Source organism: Desmodus rotundus, chromosome 3, assembly GCF_022682495.2.
Source record: "Desmodus rotundus isolate HL8 chromosome 3, HLdesRot8A.1, whole genome shotgun sequence".
Classification (NCBI taxonomy): domain Eukaryota; kingdom Metazoa; phylum Chordata; class Mammalia; order Chiroptera; family Phyllostomidae; genus Desmodus; species Desmodus rotundus.
In genome coordinates, this window is record NC_071389.1 from 55,310,548 (window position 1) to 55,325,239 (window position 14,692).

At 46.8% G+C, this 14,692-nt stretch overlaps 1 protein-coding gene across 2 annotated transcripts in view; it reads left to right on the top strand.

Moving 5' to 3' along the window:
- AK5 (adenylate kinase 5) overlaps positions 1 to 14,692 on the top strand; it is a 202,144-nt gene that overhangs the window by 177,316 nt on the left and 10,136 nt on the right. For both annotated transcript variants that reach the window (XM_024565514.4, XM_024565515.4), the window contains exons 12-13: positions 1,055 to 1,171; positions 8,758 to 8,946. In XM_024565514.4, the coding sequence (XP_024421282.2) occupies positions 1,055 to 1,171; positions 8,758 to 8,946 (306 nt within the window). The remainder of the gene's footprint in view (positions 1 to 1,054; positions 1,172 to 8,757; positions 8,947 to 14,692) is intronic.

The window sequence follows — 14,692 nt, forward strand, 5'->3', positions numbered from 1 at the left end:
CCCTCTCCCACACTATTTTGCACCACTCACCTCGCTCACACCCACCCAGCCACTGTCTTCCTCCTTGCTCCTCCCATTGGCCCCGCTGTTCCTGCCACAGGGGCTTTGCACTTGCTCTTTCCTCGGCCCAGGTGCTCTCCATAGGTTCACAGAGCTTGCTCCTTTACTGCATCTAGATCCCTGCTTTACTGTCGCAATTGATCAAAGAGGCCTCCCTAACCATCCTGTATCTCTTACCTCTGCTTGAATTTTGTTCCTAGTAGTTCTCTCTGGCTGACTCTTTATTAGGTACTTATTTGTTCATGTGTTATCCGTCCATCTCACTAGAATATAAACTTCATGAGGAGCTAATTCACCATTCCCTAGGGATAGTTTCTGACCGCCCCCGTGATAGTCTCATCCTCTAAGACCCTGCCAGAGCCAGGGAGCCAGGGAGCCAGGGAGCAGAACCCTCCCATCAGTGCAGCCGGTTGTACCTTTCCTGTATCCGTCCTGACCTTCCACGTAGCTCTCCTCCTTATTTGCCATAAGCACAGGTCAGATCAAAGTTTTTAACAGAAAGTCATATCGCTAGAAAATGCTCCTTCATATCTCCTGAAAGTCTCAAGTTAGTGGGTGTCAACTTTTATAAAATATTTACTGGAAAAAAGTCAACAGTGAATGCATTTTCTACCATGTTTTGCCTAGTTTTAAGCTGTCATGATGCCTAATTTACGGGTGCTACCATGGGAAGTGTGGCCACTGTGTTTTATGTTACCTAAGATGTCATTATTTTAAGACACCCCAGTAAATAGACCTAGTACAAACATACCAGACAGAAAAAAACACTAACAATTACGTTGTGCCCAGCACCGATTGTAAGATACCTGCCAGTTTCATAGACACTAGAATGTGGGTTGGGGGAGAGTGAGACTTAGAATTGAGGACAGAGCGTAGGTTGCTGTCTGCTGTTGGTCTTGTCTGAAGCTTTCTCGCTCGCCGTGGCACTAGGAGACCCCGGGCAATGCTGTGTTGTGGGGGGAGTCAGGCCCTGACTGCCGTCCCTCTGCTGCAGGGCATCATCCTGGAGCTGCTGAGGGAGGCCATGGTGACCAGCCTCGGCCACACCCAGGGCTTCCTGGTGGACGGCTATCCGCAGGAAGTGAAGCAAGGCGAAGAGTTCGGACGGAGGGTGAGTGTTGCTTTGGGGATTATCCCAGAAGAAACACATGGGATTTTGTTGAGGTTGGGAGAGAAATTCAAAATTGCTGTCCCAGTTACATGAATCAAAACTTTCAGTTATAAATGGCAGAAACGCAACACCAAGCAGCAAAAAAAGAAGAAAAAAGGGAAGGGGTGGTGAGAGTGAAGTTATCAGCTCGAGTAACTAAACCATCCAGGGGTGGTTTGCACTTGATTGGATCTATATATTAAAATGTGTTCAATTGTCTGACTTTTTCTAGTTCTTGGATTGACTTTCCTTTTTGTTGGCCTCATTTTCTCCCGGTTCCAGGCTTTCCTTCCACCATCTAAGTTACCTCCCAGAAAACTGTTTCTATTTGCCAAAGGGCCCATCAAAAAGACCCAGGGTTGTGTTGTTCATTTTCCTGGATTCCCAGGTCATGGGTCCATCACTGAACCAATCACTGCAGCCAAGGGGAAGGTGGGAGGGCCTATGGTGGACCCTGCTGGAACGTCCTGATGCAGCCTGGAGGCCGGGGCAGGGATTGGAGGAAAGGAGGGAGAGCGGGCACCACACCTGAACCACACGGGCTGAGAAAGGGGAAGGAAATTACCCAAGGAAAAACAGGAGTGTCCTCAGATGAAGGCAGGGGAATGGATGCTGCCAGGCAGAATCAAATACATGCACCGCCTCAACCTCTCACCACCACAACCGCCCCATGTCCCTCCCTGTCCGCCAGGGGTCGCCACTCACAGGGAGCAGTAGTAGGTGAAAACCATTCAGGTATCATTTACTAAACCTGCTCTGCGCTGGGTCCTGTGCTGCACACTTTACACACATCACCCCTAATTTTACATAGTCCAATCAAGAGGAGGACAGTTGTCCCATTTATCTAACAAGAAATCCAGAGCCTACAAGGGTTGGTATTTATGGAACTATCTCCGTAGACTAGTTTTAAAACATTTTCATATGCATTATGTCATTTGTTACATGTATTTTAATAACCTTTTAAAATAGACAGAGGAGGTATTTTCTTCCTACTAACGGTGATGAATTAAGCCCGAAGTGGTTACCTGACTTGCCCATAGTCACACAGCTGGTACGTGGCAGCTGCTGCTCAGACTAAGTCTCGGGGCCCCTCTTCATCCATCTCCAACGCCGCCACGCTGATTAAGGTGGACTGTGTTTGTATGTCCCCTGGGGGGTTGTTTTACCTCCTTCTGAGCCTCTGTTTTATTTAACTTCCTCAGGTTAATGTTTAGAGGAAGCATCTAAAGCATCTAAATGTTTAGAGGAAGAAGACAGTGGCTCACCTTCCCCTAACCAGAGTCAAAGAAGAAAAAAAAATTCCTGGCTTAGTTGGCAAGAAAGGGCCCTGCCCCCAACAGGCTGTCCCTCAGCTCCAGAGCCCCCATCAGGATGGGGTTGGAGGGAGGGACGGAGTTGGGCGGCAGAACCTGTGACTACAGGTGCTCCCAACTGCAATTGAAAGACAAATTTAAAAAATAATAAATGTTTGTTAAAACAATCTCTACAGCCATGATACAACAGCTCCCTGTTTCCCCCTTCCCTCAGCCCCTGGCAATCACATTCTACTTTCAGTCTCTGAATTTGACAGTTTAACTCTCAAATAAGTAGAATCAGACAGTTTTTATGTTTTCGTGACCGGCGTATTTCAATCAGCATAATGGCCTCTAGGCTCATTTGTGTTGTAAGAAGGGGTCAGAGAAGAAACCTAAGTAGGACTTTGAGGTGACAAAGGGTTATCCACATGATGACTGGACAGTTTCAGCCAAAGCTAAAGTTCACGATGCCCCTGGAAAAACCATACAAGTGCGCCTCTGCATTACTGAACTGGCGACCTTCCAGTGCAATGGCTTCCAAAACAGCCTTTCACACACTGCTGGGAGATGATTGCAAGGATCAAGTGTGATACGAATTTGTCCCTGGGTACAGTACATTTCGAAGATTCTAATATCAGTCAGCCTTGTGTGCAAGAGAACACATCCAACCCTCTAAAACAAGCTCTTGTTTTAAACTGGACCTGAAGAAAAAGATGCTACAAACGCCGAATGAGCTGTTATTGATTTATTTATGCCCTCCAGGGGCCCCAGCATTTGAACAGCCCCCTCCAAATTACAGGCACATAATTAATTTGAAGTTTGGCAAAGACAAATACAAACATCTGATTTTAATGTTTCTAGTACACTCAGCAAGCATGCAACTATGCTGGAAGCCGTTCGGGCCTGTGATTGGTTTTAACCAGTCTACGGACATCTCACCAGCCTTTCCCTGTCACGGAGACTGGCGTGCCACATGCACGGGACCATCTGTTGCTGAAAAGAAATCCAATTCAGTTAGTTAGTTAGGCTGACACTTTGCATACCTACGGCTGAGTTCTCTGAGATGTAAGAGCCTTTGAGGATTTGCTTGGCTTACTGTACACGACATAGCAAACTACAGCTATGTCCACAGTTCAGGGCCAAGTCTGTATGTGACTTCTCTATTATCTTCCTATCTTCCATTCCCAAGGCTGTTTTCTTCCCTCCATTGAGTTTGTCTGTGCCTTCTGTATCCAACATTAGGGGAGGGCAGGGCGTCAGTAGGGCTGTGTGTGAGAGAGAGAGATAGACAGACATACAGAGACAGAAGAATACGAAGGAGAAGCTGCGTTTTCTAACCACCATCCCATCTGCCACCCCAGTTGAGAAACCCTGGTTATAGTGCCTGTATTCAGAGCCTGGCTTTGTAACTCACAGGCAAGTCCTTGAACTTTATGTAGCTCAATTTCCTCTTCTATAAAGTGTAGGTTGAAAATAGATCCCTCTGTGCTTGTTGGGAAGATTGGATGGAATCATTGAAAAGTGCCTGACACATTTATAAGCCTGTATATTGTGTTTGAAAAATTGTTACAGTTATAGAATTTTCAAAATTATTAGTATTTTGTGACTATGGAAATAAAAATTATATAGATATGAGGCAATTCAGAAATGTATTAAATAAAAACATAACTAATCACCAGAGATAACACCTATTCACATTTTGATGTATGTTGTTCCAGCGTCTGTTCTACCTATTTTTATACAGTTATAATCACGTAGAACACATAACCAACAGGGTAATAGCTGTTATTTTGTGAGCACTTAAAATGTACTGGGTGCTGAACTAGACGTCACAGGTCCTTTTACGAGTCTTTACAACCCTATTCAGTAGGTATTATTATCCCCACTTCATAGATTCTTATCGCGTTGAGGAGGGGCATGTGCTTAGCCTAGCTCCCTAGTGTGAAATTAAAAGCTTTTCTGTATTAAGCCAGTATTTTACTCAGCAACAGCCAAACTAAACACATAGTAACAGAAGTAAAGTGTGTGCACGTGCTCTTGGCTTTTCCCTCCCAGGAGCCCCTTCGCTGAAATGCTGCCCTTAGCCTGAATGTGACGGTAATTTTTCTGGAAGTGTGAACGATGGCATTACTCTCCCTCAGCCTGACTGCTCTTAACTGCCTCATACAATTTTTCATCTACCGAATCAGTGATTCTGTTTATAAATGTATTCTAAGCTTCAGAATGAGCTCTTAGCAAAAAGTTATGAGCCTGACCACGGGCTGTTCCAGTTGGTGTGCTGTAGTTGTTTCAGATTGTGGGGAGCCTTGGAGACCCCTTGGGACTTTCCACTTGAGATTTGTTGCTCCCTTCATCCGACTCTCAGTGCTTTGTAGAACTTTGAACTGGGCAATAGTAGTGTGGAGGGCAGAAGTTACTGTGGCGATGGGATGGTATCATTATAATCAGGGTTGTGTGTTCAGGAATGCTGGGATGACCCAGATACCCCTCCTCCAGTGGGGTTCCCCCAAGGGGATATGCCTCAGGGTGAGAGCGAATGGGAATGGGCAGGCCGCTTTACTGTTAGCCAGGGGCCCACAGTCCCCAGGGCAGGGACTGGTGAGTGTGCTGGAGCACTGGCTCGGGCTAAAAGCGTGTCTGGGCCTCTGGCTCCTTCTAAACCCAAACTGAAGCCCTGGCCAGATTGCTCAGTTGTTGGAGCATCATCCCGACACACCAAGGTTGTGGGTTGGATCCCAGTTACAGCACATAAAAGAATCAACCAACGAATGCATAAATAAGTGGAACAATAAATCGATGTTTCTCTCTCCCTCTCTCATCAATAACTAAAAAAATATATTAAAAAATAAACCAAAATTGACTACCAGGGGCTTTTACAGTTTAAAGGGATGAATAAATCGCCAGACCCACATTAAATAATATTAGCTCACATTCATGTTGTAACAGGCCAGGCGCTTGACTTGTATCCACTCATTTACTCCTCACAATCACACTATTGAGGTAGAAACCGTTACTATCTCATTTAAAAATGAGGAAACAGGCACTCAGAGAGAACAAGATAGCTGTTATTCTCTCTTTTTTTTAATCATAATGATTTATTGCAAAATATGTGGCTTCTAGTGCTTTTAATGTTTTATGCACATGCTTTAAATATATTTTTTAATTTTTATTGTTATTCAATTACAGTTGTATGCCTTTTCTCCCCATCCCTCCACCCCACCCCAGCCGAACCCACCTCCCTCCCCCACCTCCACTCTCAACAAGACAGTTCCTGGAGGGCATGACAACCCTGCCCACTGGCAAACTCGGTCTAGCTAGCGTCCTCACTGAATCAGAAGAAAACTAAGGTGGGGGTCAGAGGAGAGCAGGGTAAACTCCCCCTCCTGCTCAACCTGCTGGAATTACCAAGGCGAAGCCATTAGCACCAGTCGCTGAGCTGCCCTCGTCGTGGTGGCTGCTCCCAGCCAAGGGAAATACTCACCCCAACTAGATCCCAAGAGCCAGCTTCCACACAATAAAGCAGAATGACCTCCGACACCACCCTCTTCCTTTCCGACATCCTGCGCTCCTCTCCTGGCCCCACTTGGCCCACCAGTCCCTGGCCTGCACCCCATTCTGAAAGCTCTGGTGCCCTCCACTAAGGTAAAGTCACCATCTTTGGAGTTACGCTCAGCTGGCTCAGGACTATCACCAGCGAGTTAGGCCCCTGTGACGCTGGGCAGGTTAACCTCTGTGAACCTCCATTCCCTCTTCCTCAAAGTAGAGATGATACCTCCTAGCTGGGTGCTGAAGTAGGGGTGAGTGTTAAGCCCTTAGCTGCTGAAACGTTGCTGATGGCATCTTAGCCACACTTGTACCCTAACAGAGGTCCCCTGAATACCCAAAGGTCAGGGAGAACCCAGTGCTGCTGTAGCAGGATTCCAGGGACAGCAGCCCGGTGATGTTGGGGCCAGGGAGTTGTCCCCAAGTCTGTGATTCATTCAGACAAGGGCAGAGTTCTCTGCTCTCCCACTTGTGCGATGCTAGAGGCTAGCCACGTCCCGTGAAAAGGGAGGCAGAGCTGGGAACTAGAGAGCTACTCCAAAAGACTTTCAGTATATCAAAGTGCTTTGAAAAATAATTAAATGGTATTTCATTTGAACATTTCAAAAAATTTTAGGTATTAAAAACATCAGTGGTACAGGCCACTTCCAAATGGAATGGCTGCTCAATAGCTTTTATATGTAGGAAGGGAGTGCTGAGTCCAGGAGGCACATGTTAGTACAAACCCCATAGTCTCAGCACAAGTAAATGGCTTGGTAGAGAGCAGCTTCGCAAGCAATTACTGTGTGGAGAATCACCTGGGGATCTTCTTAAACTGCAGACTGATTCCGTAGGTCCGGGCTTGTGCCTGAGACTGCATTTCTAATAAGTGCAGCTCCCAGATGATGCCCATGCTGCTCGTCTAAGGGCCACAGTTTGAGAATCACTGTGGGAAATCTACCTCTGCCTCCTGCATTTATTTTGGTCCAGTGAGTCATTTACTGAGAGCTTCTGCTCAGATACACATCATCGCTGTTTGTATTTGAATGAGTCCCTGATTATCTTCTCTGTCGTCACGAGTGGCCCGAAAACTCCCCCAACTAGAAAAATCGCCTAGTCTTCTCCCGAAGCCCCAACCAGAAATTGCTCCAGGGAGTCGAACTCTGTAACTGAACCCCTAGGCTGCCTCCCAAGCTCGCCCTCTGCTGGTGGACAAGGGTCATTTTTTCCCCTAAACCTTCAACCAGCCTTTTGTGCAGAAGTTACATGACATATTCCAGAGGTTTATTTCACTCGTCTAGATTTGGGGGAAATTTTCCACTTCTGTTCCTTAAAGTAAATCCGTCAGGATAAATATTTGATCAACACTTAGGAGCATCTTACCGTTCTGTGTGTTACCTAAATTCTCCCCACCCTGACTTTGTTTGCATCCCTCCCAGGCACTTTCTGCGGTGGGGTGGGAAGCCTGCCTGATCATTGCAAGGTCAGGAGGAAGAGACAGTTCCCTTTGATCCAGGGTTGGGGTTGATAGTACAGGCAACACAGACACAAATGGCAGGAGCAAAGAACGTTTAAGAGAAGCGTGGGGAGATGGGGAGACTCATGCTACCGATCATGTCATCAGTATTCATTCGTTAAAGCATTTTAAAATCACCTCCCTAATACATGCTAGACCTGAGACCAGGAGCTGAGCACTTCTAACCCCTGCACACAAAGAGACTGTAGCCGACTAGGGAAATAAACGTAATAGCTAATACTGAATTTCTACAATCAGACAGTGGCTAAGACTGAGTATACATGTCTGGAGCCAGGGCTGGGATATCTAAAACAGACAAGGGCTGCACGGGCATCTCTGTCCACGTGGCCCCTGATCACGTGGCTGGGTTGTGCTACCTCCCATCTTAGCAGTCAGAATGGCTGGACATCTTGGATGGCAGTTGACGAGGCAAAAACTGCAAAATTTCTTATGATCTTGCTTCTAAAAGCATACCACATGCCTGGGTTGTGGGTCAGGTCCCCAGTAGGGGGCGCACGAGAGGCAACCACACATTGATGTTTCTCTCCCTCTCTTTTCCTTCCCCTCTCTCTAAAAATAAATAAATGAATTTTAAAAAAGCATACCACATCAATTCCACTATATTCTGTTGGTCAACACAGTTACAGTTCAGCTGAGGTTCAAGGTTTGGCCTCTGTGTCAATGGGGGAAGAACAATTGATGAAGACCATCTCGGAGACAAGTCGCCACACCAGAATTTGACCCTAAGCAGCCTGACTCGCACCAATGTGTGCTCAAGCATTGTGGTGTGCTAACCCCCACGTAACGTAGACACAGTCGCCCTGTGCCCCTGGTGTAGGATAGCATGGTACAGAGGAGGAAGTGATCAGCTCTGCCGCAGTAGGTCAGAGAAGGCTTCCGAAAGGACACACCACACACAGGTGCGCGCCCTTCCCCCTGGTGTGGAGAACAGATTGTGACTGCATTGGTTCGGATTTTATGTAGTCCCTGCATTATGGGACGTGACAAAGACAAGAGACAACTCTGAGGCATCATGGGGAAACCACTGACTTGGAAATAAAGAGCCACAAAGTTGAGTCCCAGCTCTGCCACGATGTAGTTCTAGGACCTCAGAAGGAATCAGAAAGCCACGAAAGGGGAGAAGTAGGGGTCCTAGGCCTTCCTAGAGCACCAGAGAATGGAGTCTCTGACTGTGCTGTGCTCCCCACCCCCAGATTGGAGACCCGCACTTGGTGATCTGCATGGACTGCTCGGCAGACACCATGACCAGCCGCCTTCTCCAGAGAAGCCAGCGCAGCCCCGGCGCGGACAGCACCGCCACCATCGCCAAGCGCCTTGAAGCCTACTACCGGGCGGCCATCCCCGTGATCGCCTACTATGAGACGAAAACGCAGCTACACAAGGTGAACCACTTCCCTCCCCCCTCCAAATGAGCCAGTTCCCCATGATTTTTTTAAGAAAAGTGATAAAACCAGGACAATTTTGGTTAAAGGATCTGGGAATTAGAACTGCACAATTTAGGCCAAAATATGGGTCCCTTACTCTCTTCACTTCTGTTATCAATCCAAATCAAATATTTTTCACCATATGGACCATGAAATCTGGTCGTACAATTTTCATAGCTCCTTTTTCCAAAAAAGAGAGTGAGGAAGATGGGAACGAAGGGAGGGAGGGAGGCATGGGTGAGGTGTCAGTTCCACCTTCTAGACCCGAGCTGAGCAAGACTATCCAAAAGGTCTCCTCTAGATCTAAGATTCAATGACTTTGAATTTCTAGATTTTTACACAGTTCATAATTGGCACTTGCCTCCTTTGCCTCGATTTCTTCCTGTTGTTGTTATTGTCATCTGTTATTGAAAGAAGCAGTGTGCAGGGCCAGGAGAGCAGGTAATTAGGAAACGCGGTGAAGATACTGTGGGGAAATGGGTTGGGTCCACTTAGTGGTGCCAAGTGACCATTAATGTCATGAATTTGGGGGAACTACACAACCCCATTCATTCACTCATGTAAGAAACATGGATCAAGCACCTCCTATGGGTATCCATTGCCTAGTGGTTTGGATGCAGCTAATAAGATGTAGTTCCCGTCTGCAAGAGCTCAGAGCTTCAGCAGGGGATATAGACACACCTGTGGTCACAGCAGGGGGTCCAGACAAGCACCAATTTACTAGGGCCCTTTAACCAAGTCTAAATGGGAAGGAAAGGCATTGCAGGAGGTCAACTAGATCGACCCTTGAGGTGGGGGAAGACATAAGGGGAGCAGGCACTCCCCACAGAAGGATCGCCCTGTGGAAAAAGTCGGGAGGGGCAAGGAACTCAGCTTCGCTGTGACATAAAGTGCCAAGGAAAAGAAGGCTAAGACACCGCGCCGGCAGGCTAGAAAGGGCCAGATCAAGATGAACCTTATGCAGGAGCAAATAACTGTGCTGTGGGTGGTGGGAACTACTGAAGGGCTTCCATTTGGAAAGCTCAGTCCATCAGCCTTGTGGAGAACAGCTCCCAAGAAGGGAAGGCTAGGAGACCACTGGGAGGCTAGAAAAGTATTCCAGGCACAAAATCCTGAGGCCCCAAAGAATGATAGGGAGAGTGAAGGTCTACTTCCTGCTATTCACAGTACGTTCATAAGAGACATCAATTCTCACAGAAGATGCCTGTATCTGAGGCAGCTGCAATTGTCAGTTCCTTGGGAGAAGATGTTTGATAATGAATCCTCCATTTTCCAGAATTTAAGAACTTAACCCTGGGTCTAGGCTTCTGAAAGGCGTCCCTTGATCTGACGCCGGGATGTCAGATAAGTGGCAGACCTTGCTAACCCACCTTTCCTGCAGTGCCCGGATGTGGCCTCAGAATGTTCTCAGCACAGCTCTCCAAGCAGCTACTACCGATAGGATTTGGTGTGCAAACTGAAACCTCTTTGCTGTGCTTTGCGTAACCTCTGTTTGCCACATAAAACAAAGACTTGGGTCTTTGAAAACAAGGAAACAAAAAATGCATTATACAAGAGCAAGGGCTTAAGGGTTCAGGGTTGCAAAGGCCTTTCCGAGATTAGTGGTTTCCACACTTCGTGCAGCCTGGAGTATATGCAGAAATTATTCAGACAGAAGGGAATTTCTCCCACTTTGAAGATTTACAGAGGTGAGACAATCCCTAAATAATTCAGAGTTTAACCATTTTCAGAGTCAGAAAATCCCCTTGCTACTTCTCTTGCATTATTCCAACCTAAATTCTCCACACTCGCACATGATGGGCACGTGGACACAGGGCTAACCGAGTTCTCAGACACATCTGAGTTCTGGAGTCCTTAGAAATATCTAAGTTAGTGGGAAAGGAAGTTCCCAGTTTCATTTGGCTCGTCTCTTCAGCTACCCCTGCATCCTGGTGATGCTGGCAGCTGGGTCTGTAATGAGGTAACATTTATAATCCTCTTTGCAAATATTTAAAACCTCTCCAGCCCTGACTCCAGCGCAGCGTGGGCTCCAGCCCTCAGGACTCCCAGAGGACCTCCTGAGGCGGCTGCTTTATCCCATTGCCTCTGCCTGGGCCTGTCCTCCACCAATGCAGCTGCAGAGTTTTAACAAAACAAAACCAAACCAAAACTTCCTCCCTACCTAGATAGTGAAAGGGAGGGTGGAGCGTGGAGCTCAGGGAGGTGAGAATTGTTTGCAGGCGCCCCAGCAGGGTTTGCCAGCAAGCACTTCAGGAGAGGGACAGGCGTGTTTTCCAGGGGACAAAGGCAAAGCCTCTGTCCCTTCACGCTTTCTGGCCGCTGGGCTCCTGTCCAGTCTTCTTGCAACCAATTAATCTCCTTCTGAATTTCAAGTGACCATTTGTGTCTTGTTTCTGATGCTCTTTGGACTTTAGCTCTTCCTCCCTGCCTCACTGGTTTACTGGGCCCAAAGCAGTGCTGTTCACCACCCCGGGGGCTCTTTGATCGTTAAAGGAGGTCTCTTAAAACTAGGTGGGGCTGATGAATGCAATTCGTGACACCAGTGGGACACAACAGTAGCTCGATGAGACTTACGTAGGAATTAGAGCCACACTGTGGTCCGACCCTTCACGAGCACTTCACTCAGGCCTCTATGGTGCCCAGGCATGCTCGTGGTGACTCCATCAGCTGACACCCTGGCCTAAGGACGGTCAGCCCCTTTGGCCACAAGCTAGCCAAAAAAAAAAAGTGCGATGAAATTTCAACCAAAGGTAAAATAATAAAAAATGTCAAAGGAATAAAAAAAAAAGCAGAGCAGAATTTGTACAGCCGCTGCCTCATTCTTTATGTTCTTGTTATGCCATCATCATACAGTGACATCAGAACTTCTCTTAACATAAACCAAGGGACAGAGGCCTGTGTGATACCGATGGATCCCCTGAGTGTGCAGCCCTTTCCCCCTTCTCATAAAGCCAGCTTTGCCCTGCGTCTAACAGCGTCAGAGCAGAACTTTCCTCCATCCAGCCCCTCTCTCCCCTCACTCAGGGCAGACATCAGCCGTCAGCTGTGGCACTTCTTTCCCACCCAGTCTAGATGCTGCCTCAGTATCACTGTGGAAGCTCTCAACACGGCGGTGTGACGGTCCCACCCAATTCCCTGGAGTTAGCCCATAAAAGAAGCTTTCTTCCCCCACCAAAATGGGAGAATTTATTATTGAAAAGACAGTTGAAATGTAGCATGTCGGGATGAAAAGCACAATGACTGGCCAAAGAGCCCCCAGCAGAGAAAACACCGTCCTGGGCATCAGCAACAGGGCGGGCGGGGGCACGGCAGTGAATGAGCTGTGTGCAGGTCGGGGAGTCCTTCACCGCGCACCCGCTCAGCGATTCACCCTAAAATAAAAGGGACGGACTGACACAATCTACTGGGGCCTATCATGCTATGATTCTCGGGGAAAATAATATTATTTCCTTGTCATAAAAGTCACATGTACTGGTTTTAGAAAATTTAGGAAGTTAGGTTGTCCCACCACTCACAAGAAACCATTCTGGAGTATTTCTTCCAAAAATATTTCTGCTGTGATTTTCAAAACATGACTGTGACCACAGATACATTACTTAGAACTCCTTGGCTGTGAGTGACAGACACCGGTTCCAACTGGCCTAGCCCAAAACGCAGAACGTAATCGTAAGGGTGTGCGACCCGAGGCTGAAACGCAGCAGGCCCAGCAGGCTGTGGGACTGGGCTCCCTGTGCCTTCCCTTTGTCTCTGTCATCCAGGTCTCCGTCTCCCTCCCGCCCAGAAGCCAGAACACGGCCACCCTGCACCTCCCACGTTTGCATGTCACCTCAAAAGTTCCAAATTCTGGAAACCTTCTGATTGGTCTTGCTTTGTTCGGGGTCTTTTCTCCTGTCCTTTAAGCCAAGGCCAGACACGTGCGGTCACAGGGGCTTTTCCATGTGTTCTGTGGCTATTATTTTGAGTGAGAACTACATGTCAGATACTATTCTTGGTGCTGGGACCCAGCAGTAAACAAGACAGAAAAGCAGCCCTCCCCACACAGAAAAGAGAGAAACAGACAAGAAAGTAAAATAATTTCTAATAAGATAAGCTTTATGCATCCAACAAAACAGAGTGAGTTGTTGCGGGTGGGTATTTTAGGGGTTGCCTGGAAAACCTCTGAGGAGGTGGCATTTGAATGCACACTGACTGAGACACGCACATGTCCCAGGGCCCTTCTCTTGGAATTGGGCGAGGGGCAAGAAAGTCCCAGAAGAGAAAGGCGTGCTGAGAACTTGGGGGAAATCCAGAAATAGCTATCTTAAGTGGCATATATAAAATTGTATGAATTGGTATTTTAAACCTCTCCCTTTGCTAAGTATAAAAGTAACAACTTCTTTTTTATAGAAACAAACTAGAAAATGTAAGAGTATAAAGATTAAAAGTTATGCAGAATTCTGGCATCCAAAGATAAGCACTCATGAACATTTTTGATGTGTTTTCTACATTTGTTTTTCTCTGTTTCGTCTATACGTGTTGCTCATGGTATAATCAGCCTGCAGACTCCCAGGCCATGGATGAAGAGTGCCTGATAGCAGGTGATTCAGTCCCTGCATTACTTATTAGCACTAACCATTAAATAAATGAAAAGAGAGGCCGGTGACTCATTAAACATGCATTTTACACAGGCAGAAAATCAAATTCTTTGGCAACTCTGCTTGTGTAAGTGAGAAAATAAACATTTTGTTCAGCAGTTCCCCTGCTGCAGTGTCCCAACTCTGTAGATAGTTTAGCCATTTTTAGTAAGTCCTGACACACTACAGTGCCGTCCTTGTTCGGGGCGGCCATCTAACCTGACGGGACACTTCTGCGAACCGAGGGAGAGCAGTGCAGTTCCAGTACCACCACGGAAGGGGCAGAAGCAGACGGCACCGTCAGCCCTGGCCGGGGGCTCTGTTGGTTGGAGCATTGTCCTGTACACCAAAAGGTTGTGGGTTCGATTCCTAGTCAGGGCACATATCTAGGTTTTGGGTTTGATCCCTGGTAGGGACACGTACCAGAGGCAACCGATCGATGTCTCTCTCTCATATTGGTGTCTCTCTCTCTCTCCCACCCCCCACACTTTCTAAAATCAATAAGCATATCCTCGGGTGATATGCTCCTTTTAAAAAAAGAAGAAGAAGGCACCATAAGGTCAAATTTCACCCCTTGGATGCAAAGTCCAGTTGATAACCCTTGCGATAACCCTTGCGATCAACTGGATTCCTAAGTTTGGAGCCTAACACAAGTAAAGAAAAACCCCAAATTACCTTCATACCTTGAATTCTCTGTACTTGAATTCTTACTGTTGATTCTTCTTTCAGTTGGCTAATGTAACTTCCACTAATTTGCAGTACAGTTTCTCTGCGAATATCTGAGAATGTCATTACAGTGACTTACACATAAATGACAGTTTTGTAGTATTTTTTTATCGATAATCAGTAAGCATTGCTCCACTGTCTTCAAGCAGTTAGTGTTGTGGCGGAAAGGCAGAGACAAATTTGAAAGTACACTTTTTTTCAATCAGTATCTTTAGAGAAATTTTTAAAAATTCTTTCATGTAATTGAAAACTTGTGTCCACGTATAGATCTGCTTTCACTGATTTTTCACTGACAGAGGCCTGTTTTTAACTACCCCCAACAGCGTTCTGTAATCATTCTCTGATTTTTTGATGTACCACTGTTC